This window comes from Poecilia formosa, unplaced genomic scaffold, assembly GCF_000485575.1.
Source record: "Poecilia formosa unplaced genomic scaffold, Poecilia_formosa-5.1.2 Scaffold236, whole genome shotgun sequence".
Taxonomy (NCBI): Eukaryota; Metazoa; Chordata; class Actinopteri; order Cyprinodontiformes; family Poeciliidae; genus Poecilia; species Poecilia formosa.
The window spans coordinates 723190-745208 of record NW_006800175.1 but is presented as its reverse complement, the minus strand read 5'-3'; the positions used below and the strand labels follow the sequence as shown (position 1 = coordinate 745208).

The window sequence follows — 22019 nt, the reverse complement described above, 5'->3', positions numbered from 1 at the left end:
AAATAAAGCTATTCCAAAACGTCATCACAAAAAAAATTTAATGAAAAAAAAAAAAAAAAAAAAAGAGCTGAAAAAAATAAAGCTATTCCAAAACGTCATCACAAAAAAAATTTAATGAAAACCCTTTCACACAATGAAAGAAAATAAGTTTGATTCATTATTTCTTTATAGCAATAAATCTTAGAACATTGAGAAATATGTGCCCATGAGAAGTATAGTATTGGAAAATGGCTTTTCTTTCACTGTAAAAACAAGGTATTTCATTTCTGGAGCCAATCTTAAAAGATAGAAGTTGAGAAGGGCAACCTGTAGGTGTTCAGAGGATGTTCACGCCGCAAAACAGCAGCAACCTCTATATCAAACTTAAAGAGAATACAACTTCGGGGGCCTTGTGAACAATAAGACAAACTACAGAAATGAGGTGAAGGTACACTATGGCTAAACAGCAGTGAATGAACAGGCTTTCCAATAATGTAAGATTTAATGCAATCCAAATGTTGTGGGTTCAATTCCAGCTTCCTGCTGCTACCTATCCATGTGGGCAACTTGCCCACATGGATAGGTGGTTTGTATGACTTGGTTAGTCATACAAACCAAGAGGTTTGTATGACTAACAAGATGAGCACAGAACAGGTGACAACTTCATGACATGGTGTCAGAACAATTATTTCATCTTGAAAGTGAACATGAAGGCTCTGATTGAAAATTTTGGGAAAATCAGGACCATTTCAATCATGAAGGAAGAAGTAGAGAAATTGAATAACACAGTATTCATCTAGAGACCCTTTGTGTGCACTATTATGACTTTTCAAAGAAGCTTGGATGGTTTGACACCCAATACGGGTTTAAATTTTTGAATGAAATTAAATTCCGGTTGCTTGTGAAAATTACCACCATAATTTTCACAACCCTAATATTTGTAAGGTATTGTTTTCCATCCCTCTTTCTTGCAGTTTGGTTTCTGCAGGTTCAATATCTATCCATACTTATTCCTTAAAAATGGACAAAAACAGACTGAACTCAGAATAAATTTTAAAAAGTGTTAAATTTTAATATATAAAACGTGAAGTTTATATCATGATCATTGAATAGCCAATAATGTTATTGAGTCCATTTGTTTGCACACACATTCTGCTTATTGAATAAACATTAAAGAGTAGGTTTATTTTTCTTTGTACTAGAAATTCTGAAACTATTTTATGGCATATTTTCCCATCACTTTTATTAAAGAAATAAATGTTACACACAGCTACATTTGCTCCTTGCTGTTCTGCAGCTCAGACAAACTCTTCAGTCTGTGTTCATTTTATCCTGCTCAGGATTTAGTTACCTGCAGAACAATCCAATCCAAACTGAAGACAGAGTTTCAATGATTTTATTCTTCTTTAGCAAATAACATTAGTGGGAGGCAGAACAAAGCACATCATTTTACACTTGTTACAGTTAAATATACAGCAACTGAGGGAAAAGGGATTTTTATTGATCAATGCATCGAGAAGAAAAGGAGACAAACAGGATCACTAGTTGCACGCGCCTTAAGCTGTTACTTTTTCATCTCAAGTATCCCACTTCCAGGTCCTCGCCTCTTTGCACTGCAGATGTTACAAAACTGCAGCCCAGGAATCTGGGAAGAAAGGAAAGTTACAGATGGAAAAAAACAAAACAAAACAATGATATAATGCAAACTCATTAGATTCCACCTACAGTTCCTGAAGATGGTAAGCACTCCTTGTGAAACATGTGTCTGCAGTGAAACACCACCACACTGAACGGCTGGGCCATATCTGAAACACAGACAGAAATCCAGGCTAGACAAACAATGTTAGCACAGCTGGATACAGGTGCAACAGCGTCCCGTTACCTGAGGGTAATATGGTGCTGTGACATGACTCACAGATGTTCCCTTCTAAAACAACAAAACAGAAACGGTATGTTTAGGAGTTTAGGTTAACGTCCATTATCTCCACTTCATCGGTATAAAGACCCACCATCGACCCTGACTCCTCTCATCTGCGTCCGATGCATCTTCTTGAGCAAGGAGAGCGAATCGGCCACAAGAATCTTTTTGCATCCTTCCCGAAGAAGAATCTTGGAAACAGGTGAAAAAAAAAAGCTGATTTAAAGATTATTACATTAAGTAATATAAATTGTGAAATTTCTGTTTTGGATCAATCAGAATAGATTAATTAAAAATAAACTCAAAGCAAACCTCCTTCTGGATAGAACTTATTTTTAATAAAAATTATTTATATAAATATTTACTGTACAAGCTGTACGAACAGTAAATAAAGATTGCAAAAATATTCAAATGTCTTGAGCTTTTATTTATTTATTTTTTTCCGTGTTAAAACCAGACTTCAGTGTGTTTTATGTTCTCTGATACTTGTGCAGAAATTGGAGTGCTATGTGTTGCCTTGAAAAATCACCCCTATTAGTAAATAGATTCCACGTACATGTCATCTATTTTAGGTAGATACAGCTGTTCTTTTATTTATTTTTTAATAATTTTCTTTAGTTGTTCTTTTTAAAGATGTTAGTGTTTAAGGAGCAAATAAAAAACGAAAGAGCTGATCAGATGAGATGCAAAACTAAAGATTTGTGTCTATATACTAAATGTAGAGGAAACCAAATGCTGGACATCACCCTGAACACACCAGTCCCGTTGTAAAGCAAAGCGGATTTAGATTTTTATATACCAATCCAGTGCTTGGTGGTCGTCCACCACATAAATCCTGATAAAATTGAGTCTATGGTGGCAACATGATAAAATATGAAAAAGTCTGAATACCTTTGCAATGGATCAGATAATAAAGTGTATTATTGGAACATAGAAAATGTTTGAACCTTCATTCATTCTTTTTTGCAAAGAAGATCAGGTGAAGCAAAACTGGACAAACCTGGAGGTTGTAGTCATGGAGAATTTTCACCAGCGAGTCTCTCAGATTTGGGATCTCCATCCCCTCCTTTATGCGTTTGATGAGCAGAATGGGATCCACGTGAGTGCCGATGTTATTGAGAAGGCCAGTGATGAAAGCTGGAAATGAAAAACACAGCATGAGAATGAAAAACATGCATCGGTTGAGATGGCAAGAAGCTGGTTAAAGCTTCACTTAGAGCGGTGGAGATGGGACATCTTACGTGGCTTGTCGATAGAGTAAGAGATGAGATCCTCCCACAGCTCTGCGTCGTCCTGCTCCTTAGCAAACTCTATAGCTTTGTCCACGTCCTCCTGCTCCTCCATGATCATCTGGAGGGCTCGTCTACAGTTCCCCATCCTGCCTGCGAGCAACAGAGCGGATTAGTTTCCTCATTTCCAACAACAAACATGGTCATCCATCAGCACTCACTGAGCAGGAAGACAGTCTCCTCTACAAAGTTCCTCTGCTGACAAATCTCAAGAGCCTGAGCAATAAAGTCAAAACAAGTTGAGGTTATGAACTGTTGTTTGCTAGCTTCACTAACTTTAACATGTTCCAGGGCAGGGCGCACCTTTTCAAGAGGGCAGTGGGTGCTATCCCTCAGAAAAGGTAGGAGGTTTGGTCGGTCGTACTCTGCATACAGACCGATCTGCCTCTCGTGGTACTTCTGGCCTTTGTGGTGATCCCGCTTGAACAGTTTATGGAGGTACTGGGTCGGGGAAAGAGCAACAAAACATTTACCGTCCGATTAAAGTTTGATTCTTCAGACTTCAACAGTTAAAAATCGACTTACCACATGCAGCAGCTCAGGCCTTCCATCTAGCTCCACCACCACCTTGTCTATCTGTTGGAAGAAATAAGGAATACGTCAGCAGAGGGTGCACTTCTGTAAAGAATAGATGAATTCAAAATCGCCAAGTGGACTTACAGATATCTTGTCTTCGTTGTCGAGAAGCATATCAACAGCTTTCTAGCAACATAAGATTATACATTACGTGAACAGAACTGTATGCAAAGTTTCTAAGAAATAACAAAGTTACAACATAAAAAATTTCATAAGTTTCCACTCCTAACGTGACGTGTATCCTGCACCTGAAAGGAAAACAAATCAGTTTGCGGGGAAAATGGAAAAACGTGAATAAGCTGCAATAATTTGGTTGCATGAGCATGCACTCCCTTAAACTCATACTTAAATCAACTTTAGACAATCACCCATAAAATTCATCTCCCACAAAGTACTGTAACAATTTAGTCACACAGAGCACAACCACCATTTTTGGGAAACTCCTGCAAAATTCTGCCATCTTGACATTGCTTTTGGAGAACGTTTTTGTAATATCACTGTTGTAATAAAAACTGAAGGAAATATGGGACAAGTTATGTTTTTTTAAACCCTTCTCTTAGCTGATATCTTTGCTCAGTACCGTTATTTAGAATTGTCTGCACACAATGGCTTTAGTTAAAGGATTCAAAAAGAAATGTTTCAACCAAGTTTTAGTTTAAATATGTCCAAACAAATTCACGCAGCTTATCACAACTTATATAGATATTTAAGGTAAGTTGGACAAGACACATCTTAAAATAAAAGTGGAGAGGTTACAAAAAACAGTTGATGTGCACATATTTGAGATCTGATTGGACATCAGCTTTGTCGTCTCACCTCTTTGTCAAACTCCATCAGGAGGACAATCTTGTCCTCGATGGAGGAGAACAGGTTGTGTCTGTGGATCAGCTGATAGACGTCCTTGTGCCTCAGCCTCAGGTAGATTTCCAAGGCTCTGTCGTAGCGCTGGTCGTAAGTGTACCTGAGGTGGCATCGCACCCCAAATGGAACAGTATTAAGAATTTTAGCTAAATGTCTAAAATAGTGGATGTGTTAGGGTCACTCACAGTTCGGCCAGCGTGGTGAGCAGCGTGTTGTTGGTGGGATCCTTCTTTAGGTGATCATTGACAGCCTGAACTATGGCCATGTTGTTGTACAGTTCTCCGGGCCATTCCCGGATCAGTGTGGCAAAACCCTTTTTGAGGAAAGAAAGATGAAATAGAGAGAGTAAGTAAGTGATCACTGAAACGCATCATTTTACAATGAGATAACCCTAAGAGAAGACAAAGCACCTCATAGTCCGTTTTCAGAAAGTCGTGCAAGATCATTTCATAAATGGCTGGTCTGAGACGCAGATCTCCTCTCGGTAGATACTGACTGATGGCCTGAGGTTAAAGGAGAGGTTAAACATGGAGATGACAGCAACTTAAAGACATTCTGGTTTGTTTGAAATAAACCAGTCCTACCTTCAGTTGTCCAATGTTCTTAAACCTGTACACCTCATTCTCCCACAACTCCATGTTTTTCCCAAGAACCTTCTGGCATTTTCTGCAAGCAAAAACACAAGCAAAACATTTCATAACCACAACAATTAATCAGAAAATATTGTAGGTCGTGATATACAGATTCAGCCTGAAAAATGCCCAGCCTCAATGGAATCTCCATGTAAAAAAAAAGCTAGATGCTTTGATGTTTGCCTGGTGAATCAGGCCCAAAGGCCCAGACCTTGTTCTAACTCAGTGTTTCTCAATTTCGGTCCTCAGGCCCCCCTGCCCTGCATGTTTTAGGTGTTTCCCTTCTGCCACACACTTGGATTGAATCTGTGGGTGATTAACAGGCTTCTGCAGCACTTGATGGGCATGCAATCATCTGAATAAGCTGTTCTGGAATAGAGGCACATCTAAAACATGCAGAGCAGGGGGACGTGAGGACTGGAATTGAGAAGCACTGTCTAGCTGATTTGGATGAGGTTATTATTTTAAGTTTAGTCTACCAGTTTTACCCAGATAATGGGCCAAATATCCGATCAGAAAACGGCAATTACAGTGGCTTATGTATATATTTGAGCTTATGTGTGTAATATTTACACGATAAACGTGTGCATCCAACTTTTGTTTTTAAAAATCTGTGAAGATTTATGTGCATAATTATTCCACCCTGGAAAAAGAACAGCTTTGACATTTCAATGAAACGAATCTGCTAATTTAATGTTTATATACCCAAATTAACTCTCTTTAAGTAAAAACATTTAGATTCAGCTTGATTAAACTGGCAAAACCAGTCTAAATTTCGCTCTTTAGAATATATTTTTGCATTTGAAAGAAGCCTGTTTCTTTTTCCAGTCTAAACCTGCGACAAACTCAGTACTGACCTGGCAGCAGCGTTAAAGTCTCTGTTCTCCACCAAGTGATTGATGTAAGACATCCCTATTCTCTGAACGTCGTGCCTCTTGATGTTTTTGAAGCTGATCTCCGCAGCCATCAGCGCCTCCTGTCTCAGACAAAGGATGCAGAATTAAACTCTTGACATTCCTCTTTAACCTTTAGCAGCCTTCGGGTAAAGTTCAGCCACACAAACCTCATATTTCTTCTTCGCCAGCAGCCAATCGATGTGGTCGTCCTGGTCTCGCTCTTTAGCCACAACGATGTCTTTGGGACTGATGATGTAGAAGAGCGACTCTCCCTCTGAATGCTCTGTTAATGAAAATACATTTATGGCTCTGCGTGCAGAGAATTACCGCTGACATTTGGTGGTCGATGTATAATAAAATCAGACTGCAGAAGAAGGCAGGGTGACATTTCTCCCAGGGCGAGTTTGATGTTCTCACCCAGGCGGTAATCCCTGCACTCGTTGTCCTGGTAGAAGCGAACACTCAGAGCATCTGAGGAGATCTCCTCGCAGCTTTCGGGGAGAGCCTGGATGATGTCGAGACGAGGCCGTGCACGATCCTCTTCATCCTGCATGCAGACGTTAACGGGTTATCCTCCTAATCCTCTCTGTTCTCTACGTTCTGTTAATGCACACGTTTGGGAGAGCTTTACCATCTGGTTCGTGGGGTCCTGCACAAAAAACAGGGTGACGAGCTGATCCGCCAGCGGCGCCAAACCACAGATGAAGAACTCCGTCTCAAATGCAGACACTGCAAGGAGCCGAATGTTAGGAGTCGCATAAAAACAAGATCAGGCGGTTTAGGGTGAGATATGTTACATATTTCAATTCTTTGATGACTTTTCCTTGATTGCATTTAATGATTAATACTAAACCTTAGCTGTTATTACCTTTAGAAAGATCAACTGACAGAATAAGATCAAAAACAATAAAGGATAAATATTACATCATTTGAAGATATAGATACTTTATATCTACACAGAACCAAAAATAATGAAATAAACACAATAATGTTATGTTGTTTTTTTTTTTAGAAAACTAAACTACAACAAAAGAAAACAAAAAGAAAGAAATATCTTTTTGTAGAGGCAAAATAAAAAGGGCCGTTTTCATTACCACCAAGCTACACGATTACAAATAAAAAGTACTTTATGGATATGATAAATACATTTCAATATAAATGTATTCTTGACACTGAAATTGACATTTTCCTTCATTAGCTTAATTACATTGATCATAAACAATCAGACATGGATGCCTCCACTAATTTCTGTACTCTTTTAATTTTGTTCATTATGAAGAAAAAAAAAGGAAAATTTCTAAATCACACAGAACTGCAGATAAATGTTTGGGTGAACCTCTGTAAAACATCAGCAGATATAATATTTGCCGAACTGCGTCATGGTTCATTTACCTATCTCCACATAGCGATTGGGCAGATCCCTCATTTCAGTAGGTTTTCGCTCTTTCACCACACAAATCTGACGAGAAACAACAAGACGACGCTTAAACGTGCGGCAGGTAGAGTCTGAAATGAGTTCTGAAACGAACAAGAAGCAGACCTTGATGGAGGTTCCCCATCCGATGATGAGCGTAGTGTCGTCTTTCCAGCACAGGCTGCAGGGGTACATGTCGGGCCGCAGACTCACGTTGTCCCGCAGCACGTTGGTGATCCGCTGCTTGGTGCTAAAGTCATAGATTTTTACTCCCTGGAAGAAAAATAAATTCCAACATAAGCATCCATGCAGTTATCCCTGGAGGCTTGAAGTTGGTGAAGCTGTCACTCACCAAGTTGTTGGCCCAGGCTATCAGGTTGGCTCTCCACTTCACGTTGGTGATCGTTCCCTCTCCTTCATGCAGGACCTGCGTCTTCCAGCGATTCAGCCAGTTTTTTTCATACAGGAGCAACTTAAAGGAGAAAAGGCAGGTGCAGAGTCTACTGGACGGTGGTTGTAAAACTATTCATACCTCATGAACCTTTCCACATTTTGACAATAAATCGTTTTTGGATTTTAATGAGATTTTATGTGATTAACCCACATAAAATAGCAAGTAACATGTTATCTGTTCTACACAGGACATCATTTGTTACAAGGACCAATTCCAGGAGGACAAATAAACATCAATATTCCAGTGCTGCCAAAAGAGTTCGGTCTGGACTTTGACTAGGACATTTTAATGCACGAATACACACCTTCTATATCAAAAGGAAAAGCTCTTCTAAGTGACCATTTCTTTGAAACTAACATTTTCCTTTTAATTCTGCGCACAGATCAGATTTCAGGATTTACCAGGTTCAAATCAGCCTGGAAAACAAAACTTTATTTCATCCTTTAATCATATTGCAAACCTGTGAAGATATGAAACGTATGTTGCCCGCCAGAGTGCCTTCTTCTAACATGTCTGGTTGGTCCCCTGTATGGCTTGTGTCAAACAGGACTTCTTGTGAGTTTCTTTCAACCAAGCCCGTCACTGTGGACAGCCACCCTTTGGCAGGTGTGCAGTTATCATGTACTCTTGATTGAGGAGTATCAAGTTTGTTCTTCCAAGCTTGAGATCTTAGAATCTTACTACTGGCCTGCTGCTGTTTATTGTTCTCTAACAAATCTCCGAGGCTTTCACAAAACATTTATCCTGAGAATCAGCAACACACTGACCAGAGGTTGCACTGGACTTTTTAATGGTTTGTCATTTTGACTGACAGAGGCCAAAAAAAAAAAAAAAAATTCTGTCAATCCTTTTTTTACCTGTCACTTTTTAAAACAATAATGACATATTCAATTAACATCGTGTCATCACACATCAAGCAGATAAATACATGCAACGCTTTTTTCCTACTGTGACAAAAACCATTGACTGTGGCTCCAATAACTACACATAAACAATGACATGAAACGATTGAAATAAAATTATGAATGATTCTCTTGCTGTGACCTGAACATACAGTCTCACAACTTCCTCCTCATCGACTTGAACCTGAGTTAAGCGTCTGCTTGTGCTTCATCAGACGTCTCAAGGTGTCTTGCTGCAGAGGTTAAAGTGTTTTGAACTTTTGCTTCAGACAGACGGCTGTTTCGATGTTGATCTGGAGACCGAATCTAAGCTCTGATGCCACACTGCAAACTGGAATTACAAGAGCCACTTCAGCCAGAGTTTTGAAATCGGGGAACATTTCTCCAACTGAAGTTATCAGAAGTTAAGCAAGACCTCGAGGAGTTTCCTGATCCCACAAACACTCGCTTCAGCTGGAGGAAATCCCAGAGCAGCGATTCTGGTCAGTGACCTGTAGAGGTCACAGATGTGTTCAAAAGCCTCCTGTCCAAAACTCTTCAAGCTGATAGATACATATACCAAGATTCGTCAAATATGGTGACCAGGTCAGAGGATGTTGCTCACATGGGAATCTTTTTTGTAAAATTGATTGTAAAGTGGAAAACACCTGTGTGTCTGCACCAAGTGATCAAGTGTGTGAATTATAATTTGTCAAAATGATGGAAGGCGTTCAGATATTTCCATCACCGTTTCAAAAAAAATTAGCAAAGACAGAAAATATTTGGTTAACACAACCCCTGACACTGACATTACTTACTAATTTTATGCGTTTTTAAGGCAGTTGAATTTATTAATTGGGTATTAAGAGTGTTTTTAATTATAAAAAAGCTTCATCTTATTTACATATCGGAATTAAGTATCACTTTGTTTTGGTCTATCACATAAAATCTCAAAATACATTAAAAAAATTGTAGTAACAGTATTATCAAAAGTGGAAAAGTTCAAGGTGGTATGAATACAGCACTGTGACGTCAACCTCTAGAGCGCAGTAATGCATCGGAACCTACAGAGGGCAGTAGATTAACAGCGTATTGCAACAGCAGCTCAGCCTGTTAAGTACCACCAGAAGTCTCATAAATTCAATTCAAACTGTACATAATGACATAAAACCTGCTTTTTCCTTTTTGTGTGCATACTTAATTTCACTTAAGAGTATTTTGGCACAAGGGAAATTAAGACAGATTGTTCATTTGACTCCAGTGAAGCAGGACAAGCTTCACGTTCACTGATGGAAGAAGTCATTCTGGACGCACATATGGGTCGACAAATTTTGCAAGCAGACCGTGTGGAAGCCATAAAGGCAGTGCTGGAAATGTGTTGCATTAAAGGCATGATTTCACATCTCTCATCATGATGCCGACTGCTTCTTTTGGCTGCACACCATTTATTGGGGACAATGAGATGGGTGCAGAATGAAGCATATTTAAAAATCAGCGTCTGTGTTATCATTACAGATGGAATTCACAGCCTCACGTCGGATTCATCTCCTGCACAGTCTCCGCATTGTCGGCATCCTAAACTGTATGAAGTTGGACAAAAAGCCCTCCGCCCCCGCCCAAAAGAGGTGCAGATTTGTTACCAAAGAGGGAGAATTCACTCTAATTCAGCATTTGGGCTATGTTAATAAACAATTTGCTCTACAAAGAGATGATACGACAAAAGAACTGGGGAGACAAAATTGAATTTCCTTTGACAGGATGTGGCGCCCGTTGAGGCTTATTGATTTTCATCACAGGCACCTTGTGGAGGCCTTCACAACATGGAAGGGAGAGGAATCGGCAGCAATTGAAAGAAAATGGCAAAGTAACGCTAATAATGGAGTTTTACGGAGAAAGTTTTCCTCACAACTGCTGCGTAAATGTCAGCGCACCTTATTTATGACGTGAGATCAAAGCTCTATTGTACTATATCCGTTTTTAATAGGCAGATGTTTTTTTTTCTGAGGAGGAAGAAATCAAAATCTAATGTTCAAATTCATCTCACCCTATACATGTCTCCCAAAGACAACCCTAAGACTGTGTAGCCTCTTTATAATAGCATCTATTTGCTGCGCTCGTAAAGCGTTGCTTTTGAAACACTGCAGAGAGAATAGCACTTTGTGAAAATGGGCGGCTGTGCTGAGAGCACTCCAGCAAAGAGACAGCAAAGTAAGAGCCTTTCACACTAGACAAAAGGCCCGAGTTCTGCCTTCCGAGCCGGGCCAAAGTCACTTAGTTTTTTTTTAGTTTTTTTTATGGGAATCGGTTTCACCCGGACGCAATCAGGAAGGAATTATTACGGTAGAAAAATTTCTATAAACGCTGAAAACTGTATGTAATGACCGCTTAGTGGGAGGGGGAAAGTACGGTTTAAACCTACCTTGTTGCCCCCGGTGACAAACTGCTTGTAGTTTGATCTGCTGAACTGAGGGTGTAAAGCAACAACCTGCAAAATGAAAAGCAGAGATTTCACCATCACTAACATTCACTGCTTTTTCCTCTGAGCTTAAGACTTTACAAACACAAACTTTAATATAATTATTAACGTTTTGTAAGATTGATCAACTCAAAGTCGTGTGTTTTTTTTTGAAAAAGTACAGAGAAAATAATACATGTATACAACAACAAAAAACAATTAAAATTGGAAACTGGATCAGGTATGGAAAAAATCTGACATTTTATTTTTAAGTCACATCATCCAGCCCTAAGCTTGGAGATTGGGGTGTGAATACTTTTGCAAGATGATAAAAGAAGTTACAAAGGTGACTGGGGGGAAAACGTACTTTGACAGGACAGTCGAAGCTCTCGTGGAAGCCCTCTCTCGTGTAGAGGCCGAACACTTGAACCTGGAACAGAGATGAGCCAGCAGAAACACAAACGCAGAGGTGAATTACTGAACGCTTCTCCTTTAATTGCTGTCTCTGCAACTATCCAAGGCCAGCGGGGGAAAAAGTGGTCGGAAAAGAGTTTGATTGGCGCCCTGCTCTTCCTCTGGGTCACCAATTAGTGGAGAAGCTGATTTTTTTTTAAACCCTGAAGGCTTTAGAACAGAAGTCCTAATCTTGGACTTGACCACAGCTTCAGTTTGCTACAGTAGGGCCATCTGAGCAGGTTTCTCCCAAGACGGAGGAATATTATAAAACTTGGATACCATCTAATTTTTCGCATTAATGATTACGGATTAAGTTAAATTTCAAAGGATTAACAGCAAACTGAATTACTGGTGGTGAACAACTGCTGTTGCATCAGCTTTAATTGTCTGCTGCATTTTTTTTTTTTTTATGCGACAAGATCTTGTTTTTGCTGAAAGTAGGGGGACAGCGCCGTATCGCAGAGCATATCTTGACTGCATCCATGAAGGGTAGTGATAATGATGGAAAGAGACAAGATAACAGCAAGAACATGGAGATGACACCCATGGAAGAAGGGCTGATGGCTGACTGACAGCTCAACGCATCAGCGTGCAATCCCTTAAACTGCTCTTCAAAATGCTGCGAGAAAAATTTACGTGCAGATCTGCGCGGAGATAAAACTTCAGGTTAATGCTCTAAATGTGTTAGAATTGTCTCCGAAACTTTCAGATCATTAACATAAAGTTTGAGGCTGATAAGAGGAGTTTAAAGATGGAAAAAGACTGATTGGAAAGAAGCTGTGGGACCAAGAATCTGCAGCCTGCACTGATGGGCAGATGGATCTCACCTTCCCGTCCTCAGAGCAGATGCCCACATTTTCCCCGCTTTCATCCAGGCTGATCTGGTTGATCTTCACTGAACTCTGTAGATGGCACAAAATAGCATTTACGAGAGGTCGTGAAATTTCAGTTCAACCAACTAAATGTTTCTGGTTTTAATCACCATAAAAATAAAGAAATCGGCATATAAAGAAGCTGAGGTAAAAAGAAAGAACTTGGGGATTTGTTCGCTAATAATGCTTTTAGATTACAAAAACAAGTCCAAAGTTATAGACTGTAAGTGTTCAAAAGATAAATTGTGTCGATTATCAAATAAGAGACTCATATTTAAAGCCAATAGCTTGAACTCAGAGGTTTCAGCTTCCTTGTTTCCCAGGAAATGATGGCTATCTGGCAGCAAGCTAGACTTGAAGCAGTTTAAAGCCTGAGTGCAGGTACTGTAATATAAAACAGATGCTTTTGTGCTGATCAATTCAGTCCTGATTACTGATTTTCAAATTACATTCTTGCTCAAAGCTGATACAACAACGGGCCTGAAACCAATAAGCAACATACTTTCTGTCTATGCACTCAAATTATGCTTTGAACGGTTCCTACAGGTCAAAGCAATAAAAGAAGACATCTTCTCTTTTTTACGTTTAAACATAAACATTTTTATTCTGTTTCTTTTGATAATTTGTTTCCCTGACTGACATCCATCTCTGGAAAGCTTTATGGTAAATGTGGGTTTTATTTGGTAAACTGTAACAGAGTTAGGCAAAGTCCTAAGTGTTTGAAGCACATCTCCACACAATTAACTAGAACAGCAAAGGGAAATGCTATGAGGTGAATTATTAATTAACCAGCCTCTTCAACAAATTGCTTCATATGAAACATTGGAAAACAGATATAGTTATGAATCGGAGCTACCCTGATTCTGAAAAAACCTTAAATGATCTCACATTTAAAAATGTTTCACATAACCATCACACATACATCAAGAAAACATTTAACTGTGATAGCATGGCTGAATATTATAATAACGACACTGATTAGAAGTAACTCAAATTCTCCTGACTCTTTAGCAGCTTTAGCATCTAATCCACTAAAAATATACGAGAAGTGTCGGCGTCAAGGGCAGTGAAAGATACCCAACAGGTCAAAAACATTACAGGATTTGCATCCGACGACGGATTTAATCTGTTGCATTTATGAGGTAAAAATAGTTAATTTTGATTCTTCTTAGTCAAAGTCGTAAAGAGCCAATGTGATTGAGCTAAAGTGTCACACAGGCTTCTCAGGAACAGATAAAATACAAATTCATAAAACTTGGATTACATATTATTAATGTACTTCAGAAAATTCTTTGGCATGTGAATATTGCACGCATCAAAATTGCAATGATAATATATTTGTGAAATACTGTGCAGTACTAAAAGGCACTGGGAACGCTTCCGTTTTTCTAAACCCTGCTTCTCAAAGCTGCATGTTGTAGATGTTCCTCTGCTTTAACACATCTGTTTCAGATGAACAAAAATCTGAATAAAATTATAAGCTGCTATTTTGGCTCTTTGTAAAAGAGATTTCTGATTTCAGTCTGACTTCCCGGTTAAATAAATTCACACTGAAGACAAAAGCTGTTGAAAGTAAATGTGATGGCAGCAAAAAATGTTGACAAAATAGGCTTTGTATGAACCGTGATTAGATTTTTACAAATGGAGTAGCTTTAACGGGGCAGAATTTTTCCGTCTAGCTTTTAGGTCACCGAGACGATCTGAATTTATTTCTCTTTATACAAGGCAAGAATATAAAAGAACTTGCAGCTCCCTCCAGTATTTAAAGGCGTCCCTGTAAAAAGGTGTACAAAAGCTTTAAACCAGCTGTTGTTACGGAGACTCAGTGACCCTAAATGTCACTTTAACTGCTGCTTATAGCTCCAAGAGCAAGGCTTTGAGATTCCCTCATCTTCTCACTCGCAGTGCGTGCCTGCAAAATTTTATTTTTTCCTTTTTTAACTTTGCGGCAGTTCCAGATAAACTTTTATGATTGTGTCTTGGATTGTAGATATGAGCAGGTTTACTTCTCAGATGGCAGATATGGGTTGTTCCCATTTTGGGCCCCTGTACCTCCCTACAAATGACTTGGTTAAGGATTACTCATGAAAACTCAGTTGACGCTTTGATCAGCCTATAAAAAATTAAGAACAAGTTTTTAGATTACAGTTGAACTAAAAATTACGCATACTCCTGTCAGGTTTATTTTGTTACATTGTCTCAAAAGATAATAAAACTATATAAAACTTGTTAAAAGGGCATGCTAAAAATGATCTGTGATTGTAATAATCAATGTAAAAATGTTTGTTGGCATCACAGCGATCAAACACTTCCAATGATTGTTTATTGCTAAAATACAACATGGCAAAACATTTAAGAACTTCATACTCACAACGTCATATTTCTGAGTGGCATTTCCTTGAATGTCCAGCAGGAAAACCTTTCCGAAATGGGTCCCTAGGGCAAGAAACTGATAAAAAAAAAGACAAAAAGTGAGTTAAACAAGGAAATATTTAACAATTTTAAGAAGAAAAAAAGTTGGCTGTGGGAAAGGATAAAAAATATTTCCTGGAACGTGGTCATAGTGGGGATTGGGTGGGCTTGGAGGCAAAGCTGTGAAATTGAAGGGAGTGGAAAAGCCCTATTTATTAAAGCAGACAGTGTGAAATGGCATTTCCCCCCTCAAATTAAAATGCTTAAGCATAATAAATGCACTCTACATGCTCCTCTTGCAACCCAATCACCTTCTTTTCCAGGATAGACTCATTTCTCCTCCTGAGCAGCAACTGGTTTCTGTGTTTTAAGGCTTCAGCAGGGATGCATGTGTCCATACGGCTGCGGATGTGTGTGTGTGTGTGTGTGCGTGTGTGTGTGTGTGTGTGTGTGCGTGCGTGCGTGCGTGCGTGCGGGTCCACAGGGACAAAAAAAATTACAGAAACCGGGGGGCTTCTAGCATTAGATTAAGTGTGTGTTCTTCAAGCCCGGCCCCTGCTGCATGCCGTCTCCTAATCCCCCTCCCTTCCTGAGCAGCATGTGGATGTGCGGCGAGCCCACCATGCTTCAGTGCAGTCTATAATGAAATGCTTATATTTACAGGCACAGCTGAGCATGTCAGACAGAGCCCCCTGCAATCTCCCCAAATAAAATAACCAAAAATAAATAAATAAAAGGTTCAGCTTTGTGAGGCGGAGCGACTTTTAAAGGGATTTATCAGGATGGGAATTGTTCAAATGAAATTCCAATTCAGACACTTAAAATATGAGGCAACATAAGGCGGCGTGTGCTGCCGCTGGCTTTGGAGGGTGTAGGGGGTTGTCATGGGGACCACACATGTAGCCGGACGGCTAAAGGTAGAAAAACACAAAAATTACAAAGAAAAAAAACAAAAAAACAGTTGGATCCAATTTATGATTTAACAAACGCAGTGTTTCTTTGCGGCTAACTTTAGTGTAGAAGACACAAAAAAAGGCCTGGATCCTCAAAGCAGAAATAATTAAAGAAAATCAATTGTTAATAAAACATCAGGTGAGGAGACGTAACTGGGCTTGACTTTTGCTCTGCTCAGGCGTGAGGGTGTGCTGGTGGTGCCACGACGGCTAAACATCATGCCAAGAGTGGCTCTCTTAAAAAGAAAGAAAGGAAAAAAAAAATCCTACATTCAGCAGAGAGTAGAAGAGGAGCAAAAAATATGAAAGAAGTGGGAAAAAAAACAGAGGAAAAGACAATGGTGCCTTCGGATGCACCTCCCTGAGAGGGACAAAGCAAGGAGGCTAGGTGAGAAAAGAATGGCCTGCCTCAACAGATCCAGCAAGAAGAGACAAAAACCAACTTTGAAGATGGCATCTCTCAAATGTGCGCGTAAACAGAAAAAAAAAAGAAAGAAAAAATCCCCCCCGGAGATGAATGGACTTGAAGCTGAAACACCCTCGTGGGCGGTGGATTATCACCCTCACCTTGTCGTGGACGGTCATACAGCTGGCTGCGTCGGACTGGAGGATTTCAGACACCCCGTTGGAGAGCCTCTCGTACTTCAGCTTGGGCTCCTCCTCGCTGTCCTCCTCCTGGTGGAGACAGGAGATGGGCTCTCACCAAAACATGTTCTTAAGAGGTAGGCATTACTCCAGGGTCACCTCTAAAACTTCTGAGAGCTTTCTTGGAAAATGGTCCATCATGCAGTGAGATGAAATATACAAAGTGTCCCCCCATTTAGTATTTTGTGTTGAAAACAAAGGTAAGTCAGAAGATGCTGCAGGGAACGGGGCTTGAAGATACATACTTGAAAACTAAGCAGGAATGGTAAATAATTACTTATAGGCAGGGCTGAAACAATTAATCGGATTAATCGTGATGAACTGATTATTGAAATAATTGTCAATTAATTTAATCATTAACCTGAGTATACACACTCTGAAAAAGGTAATTTTCAGAAAGAAAAACATACAGAAAGCAGTAATTAAGCCAAAATTGTACAAAAATGTATACATTTTGCACTTAAGATTAAAAAAAAAACACTGTCTATAAATATGTTCTACCCAAAACTCCACTTAGTTTGAATTCTATAAAAACACACATTTCGATTTAAACCCTTCTGTCATAACTCAGGCTTAATGTTTAGGGTCACTGTCCTGAGGAAAGGTGACTCTCCGCCCCAGTCTCAAGTCTCATGTAGTCGCTAAAAGAGTTTCTTCCAAAATTGTCCTGTTTTCAGCTACAACAGCTCAGATCAGCTTTCCTGGAATAAATCCATTCCCACAGCATGATGGAGCCAAATCAGATTTCACCAAATATTTAGGGTAATGTATGGTATTGCATAATAGTGACAGAAATAACCACGCTTGCTTGGTTATTACTGGGTTGCATACGGTTTTTTTCTAATTACTCTAAATAAGTGATTAATCCTTTCAGCTTCACTTAAGACAAATAATATATATAAATATATATATTAAATCAGACCGTCTTACTCAGTTTTTTTAACACCAAATTTAAAGTTTAATTTTACTACTGCAGACTGCATTACATCTCACAACTGGTAAAACTTGTAGCCATTTTAAAGAAAGTATTACCAATAACTAGCTATGAGCATTTAATACCAATATAATGAATCCAGAGTTCAGATTTTATCATAAATACAATTGTTTGGATTTTAAATGCTTTTGTTTCAGAACACTAATGCAGTAAAAGTTATCTATAATTTTTACGTGAAAAATGCATCTATTAAGTTAATAATTAATTTCTACAATTCATTTCTCAATCAACATCTTATAAATAATTTCTAAACTGTCTTGGTGACTTGTATTTACTTATTTTAATGACCAGGTTGTTGTCATTTTTAAGACACCAATGTCAAACAGTAGTTAGTAGCCAATGAAATCAGTGAGATGGTTGAAATGTAAGGCAGGAAAGTTTAGTTTTAGTGTCTGTACAAGTAGAGTAGAAAGAAAAACAATATATATTTTCAGAAAAATTTGTTGTCTTTGTTTTAACAAAATCTACATATAATATGTAAGGAGAGTCCATGTTATCATTTAACAGGAAAAAGCAGCGTGGCTGACAGGTGCAAACACGTAACAAATGGCAAAACACAATGCAAACACATGAATGATGCAAACTCCTTACCACACAAACACAGAAAAACAAATGCAACAGAAAACACGCAAAGACAAAATCATTAAAAAAAATGCAATGAATTTAACACAACATGTTACTTTCTTTACTTTTTCACAGATATTTTTATTCACCATATGAGAAATCTGCAAAAGTAAAGAATAACATGTTCCTTCACTGCAATCGGCAGCAAGTACCACTGTATTAAATCAATAGGTTTTTAAGGGACAGTGTGCACACATCTACTTTTGCTTTAATTTGCATGAAACGCTTTATGAAAAAGAATCACCTCTCTTTTCTTGGTACTGCTCGTCCCCAGTGAAATACATGCATTTATTGTTTTCATAAGACAAACTTAAGGTATTCTACTGTGTTACACTTTCCAGCATAAGTCCACATTGGAGGCCGGTCACAGCTTGAATATTACTCATAATTCGGTTTATAACCAATGCTGCACAGTCTGTGGCTGCCCAGAGGGTGCATCAACTCAAAACATTGTCTGCCATTATGTGCTTCTGGCGTGGAGGTGGGGGACAATAGCGTGGAAAAAATGTTATTTTCAAAAACAATCCTTCCCCACTCAACAACGCCATATCTAGGCTATTTCCTGTGTATTCTGGTTGTGAGATTTCTGATGCGAGGGCATTTGTCACGGGTTTCAAAGGCGTATCAAACAACAAAGGCAAACTTCATCCCCACAGAGAAAATACCCATTTTAAAAGTTTTGCTATCTCTTGTAAGTTGCTTTTTGTTTTTGTCAACTAAAGAACTGGGTTTTGTGTTGTAATCGTTTACGCCGCTCTTTTGCCTCTTGTCAGTTTAAGTACGACATGCTGAACCGTTCAATGTGACGACGTCAAGGATAACGTTCTACCTGAAGCATAAAACAGGACAGAAGGATTACACTCGGCACAGATTGAGGAGATAATTCCTTCAATATCAAGAAAATAATGTGGCATGTAGCTAACCATCCAGCTGCGTTAAACATAACATGCAAGTCTGGACAGCAAATAGATTCAGAAGTAATACTTTCAAGCGCAATGTAAAACGGAAATGATGTGACCCCAAATCCACAGTTCTCAGAAGAAGATGCAGAGACCTAAAAGCTTCTGGCTCAACCCGACTAAAAAGGTGCAAGGAGAAGGACAAAAACCTGGTGAGGTGAAGACTCCTGCAAAAGCTGGAATACATTTCATTTTGGCTTCTGGTCGTCATTAGGGTCATTGCAAAACCCTTAACATTTTGTATTTAAATGTAAAAATTTTACAGCAGAAAATAAATCATGCAGTCTGAAAGGCTGACCTATCACCATTTAAGGGGATGAAGGGTGTTTTTACACCTGACAGTGGATTCGGTTCAATTGGGAACCAAAATTGCAACATTTGTTGCATTTTCAGCAGTTGCGGTTCACTTTGACACTGCAATGTCAAACGATTCAAACCCTTTGAAAACCTGCTCTTCCCACCCTCCACCTGTGGTGGCGCTGCAACAAGATCCAGTGAAGAAAACGACAACAAAACCTCTGAAGAAGACACTGAGCACAACTTCCTTCTTCACGAAATTTAAACAAAAATAAAGTGGAGTCAGATTTTAGCGGCTGTAGGATCTTCCTTTTGTCTTTGGCAAAAGACCACAAACCATTTCTCCCAGGAGCGCTAGACATGTACAAGATTTTTTTGCCTGCATTTACCCAGAATGCCCAGCACTACAGTCCGCTTATTGATTTTGGAGAAATCTCCGGCCTGCTTGGCATTCAAATATATGCAAACTGCGCCAGAGTTCACTTCAATCTAACGGAGATATAGGTTTTGAGGAGGACCAGTGTTTGCTTTTTTTAGTCCAAATAATAGTTTGATTGCGCACGCATACCTCCCCAAACAAACCAGACTTTCTAGGCAAACAAACCAGGGTTTGAAAAAAGTGGACTAAACAGGGGTGGTGTGAATGCACTCTAAATTGGCTTGGGAGTTAATCACTTCAAATGAGGTGATTTCAAGAAGAAATCACATTCCATATCTAAAAGTAGTTCTTTCTCAATGATGCACAAGAAAATGCAAACAAGTAAAAGTTACAAGTAGCAATCACAGGGTCTCTAAAAATATTAATTTCATAATAAAATACTTAAGAGTAGATAGAAACCATTAAAAATCTATACATTTCCTTTTTCTTTAAATAAACTCTATCGCACAGGAAAAAAAAATATTAACCTCTCGTTGCAAAATTTTATGTTTATTTTTATTTTAAATCCTATAAATAGCGATAAAATGGCTGTTTGTTGAAAATAAGTAACACATTTCCTAAAGTAGCTATTTATCAAAATTCATAAAATGTCTTTTCAAAAGGGGATGTGACATTTGAGGCTCCGATCAAAATTATTTTTGACTGGCCTGAGAGCAAAATGGCTCTTCAGAATATAATACATTTTCAGTCAGACTTAAAATAAGGAGAATTTGAAAATGAACTAAAATAATTTCTCTCTGACTTTAAAGTGGATAAGACACTGGAAAATGTTTCTGTTACACACAGTTTATAATTTATAATTGCTCCATTCAAAAGCAGAATTTATTAAAGTTGCTTTTAAATTTTATGCAGAAACAGCAACATACATTGGATTAAATATTCCACATAATTTATGGATTTCCATGCTTCTCTTTAGCTCACTGTGACTTGCTTGAGAGAAACGTACATAACCGACCTCTAATAATTTATTTTATCTCTGCTTCCCGTGCAGAAACTTAAAAATCAGCTTCCTCCCTGGCTGCCGTGTAGAAGTCATGTTTTATTTAGCCCTTGTGTGATTCTCCGGAGCACAGGTGTACTGTAACATGCCAAAGTTCAGTCATAATGTTGAAAGATCTGGAAAACCATCTGTAATTCATGAGTGTTTGACACCTCTCAAACTCTGACAAAGATCCTTCGGGGATCAAGCTGTGTTGATGTATTACAGTCCTTTCAGCGGACACAGAGCTTTATACAAGTTAAAAATCATCCAGGCTTGACAGAACTATGCACACCCCTCTGACGTTAACAATATGTTGTTGATGCATTTCTGTGCTGACATACTGGTGCAACTGCATGACATTTCTGCCTTGTGTTGTTTTTTTCCCTCTCTATAAGCTTATCTTCATACCAAACTACTCAAACACTCATTTCCCCTGCTTCAGTTTTTGAAAGAGGAAGAAAGCATCAGTACAAAATGATGTAATGACGAGCTTTACCTCAGATTCATCTGTGAATTCCCCACTCTGCTGCCTTTCCTGGAAAATAAAAACACAGAGAGTTTCTTTAAACAAAACTTTTCAGTGCCAGATCGGATGATAAATATTTGTGATTTTGGTCTAAATTTGAGAGAATTACAGAAATCTCGCAATAGCATAGCTACAGCATTTCAGATATGCGTCTTACGTACTCCAAATTAAATAAATGGCAAACTGAACATTCCTTAAAAAGTCAGCCTGCCATTTTAACAGAATAAACTCCGTAATAAAATTATAAAACTGTACATTAATGCATCAAAATTAGCCTGTTAGCTTACCTGCTCCTCCACTTCCGCCATTATGATGACAAATAGCGCTATGTCAAATCGTTATTTTATCTCAAAACGTTAAATACATGTTAGCTAAGAGGGGAAAACAATGGTTCGTGAAGAAAGCACTCAATATACCGCAGAATACGATAATGTTTGTTGTCGAAGGAAGCTTCTTGGTCATCGGTGAAATCACATGACTGAGTTCAGACCGCTAAGTCTTATGG

General features: G+C 38.7%; 1 protein-coding gene across 2 annotated transcripts; it reads right to left on the bottom strand.

Annotated features, from left to right (window-relative positions):
* Window positions 1-1359: 1359 nt before the first annotated feature.
* On the bottom strand, window positions 1360-22019 carry vps41 (VPS41 subunit of HOPS complex). Of its 2 annotated transcripts, XM_016680206.1 has the most exons (29): window positions 21802-22019; window positions 21485-21523; window positions 16616-16723; window positions 15055-15132; window positions 12639-12713; window positions 11723-11785; window positions 11320-11385; window positions 7918-8037; window positions 7692-7838; window positions 7544-7610; window positions 7020-7034; window positions 6783-6880; window positions 6569-6698; window positions 6319-6434; window positions 6113-6231; window positions 5208-5289; window positions 5034-5126; window positions 4809-4936; window positions 4579-4723; window positions 3847-3888; window positions 3712-3762; window positions 3490-3627; window positions 3348-3402; window positions 3139-3279; window positions 2898-3034; window positions 1989-2088; window positions 1862-1906; window positions 1705-1784; window positions 1360-1624 (listed from the first exon to the last, which is right to left on the bottom strand). In XM_016680206.1, the coding sequence occupies exons 1-29, from the start codon at window positions 21820-21822 to the stop codon at window positions 1544-1546; spliced, it is 2580 nt and encodes an 859-aa protein (XP_016535692.1). In that variant the 5' UTR covers window positions 21823-22019; the 3' UTR covers window positions 1360-1543. The 2 variants fall into 2 exon arrangements, with proteins under 2 accessions (XP_016535692.1, XP_007569172.1); XM_007569110.2 differs by lacking the exon at window positions 7020-7034.

Excerpts from the sequence above, each read along its gene's own strand:
- vps41 (XM_016680206.1), bottom strand. The coding sequence starts at position 21,822 with ATGGCGGAAGTGGAGGAGCAG. Across the intron at positions 5,290-6,112 it reads GACTTTAACGCTGCTGCCAG|AAAATGCCAGAAGGTTCTTG; the intron begins GTCAGTACTGAG and ends TTTTGCTTGCAG. Across the intron at positions 3,763-3,846 it reads ACAACGAAGACAAGATATCT|ATAGACAAGGTGGTGGTGGA; the intron begins GTAAGTCCACTT and ends TTCTTCCAACAG.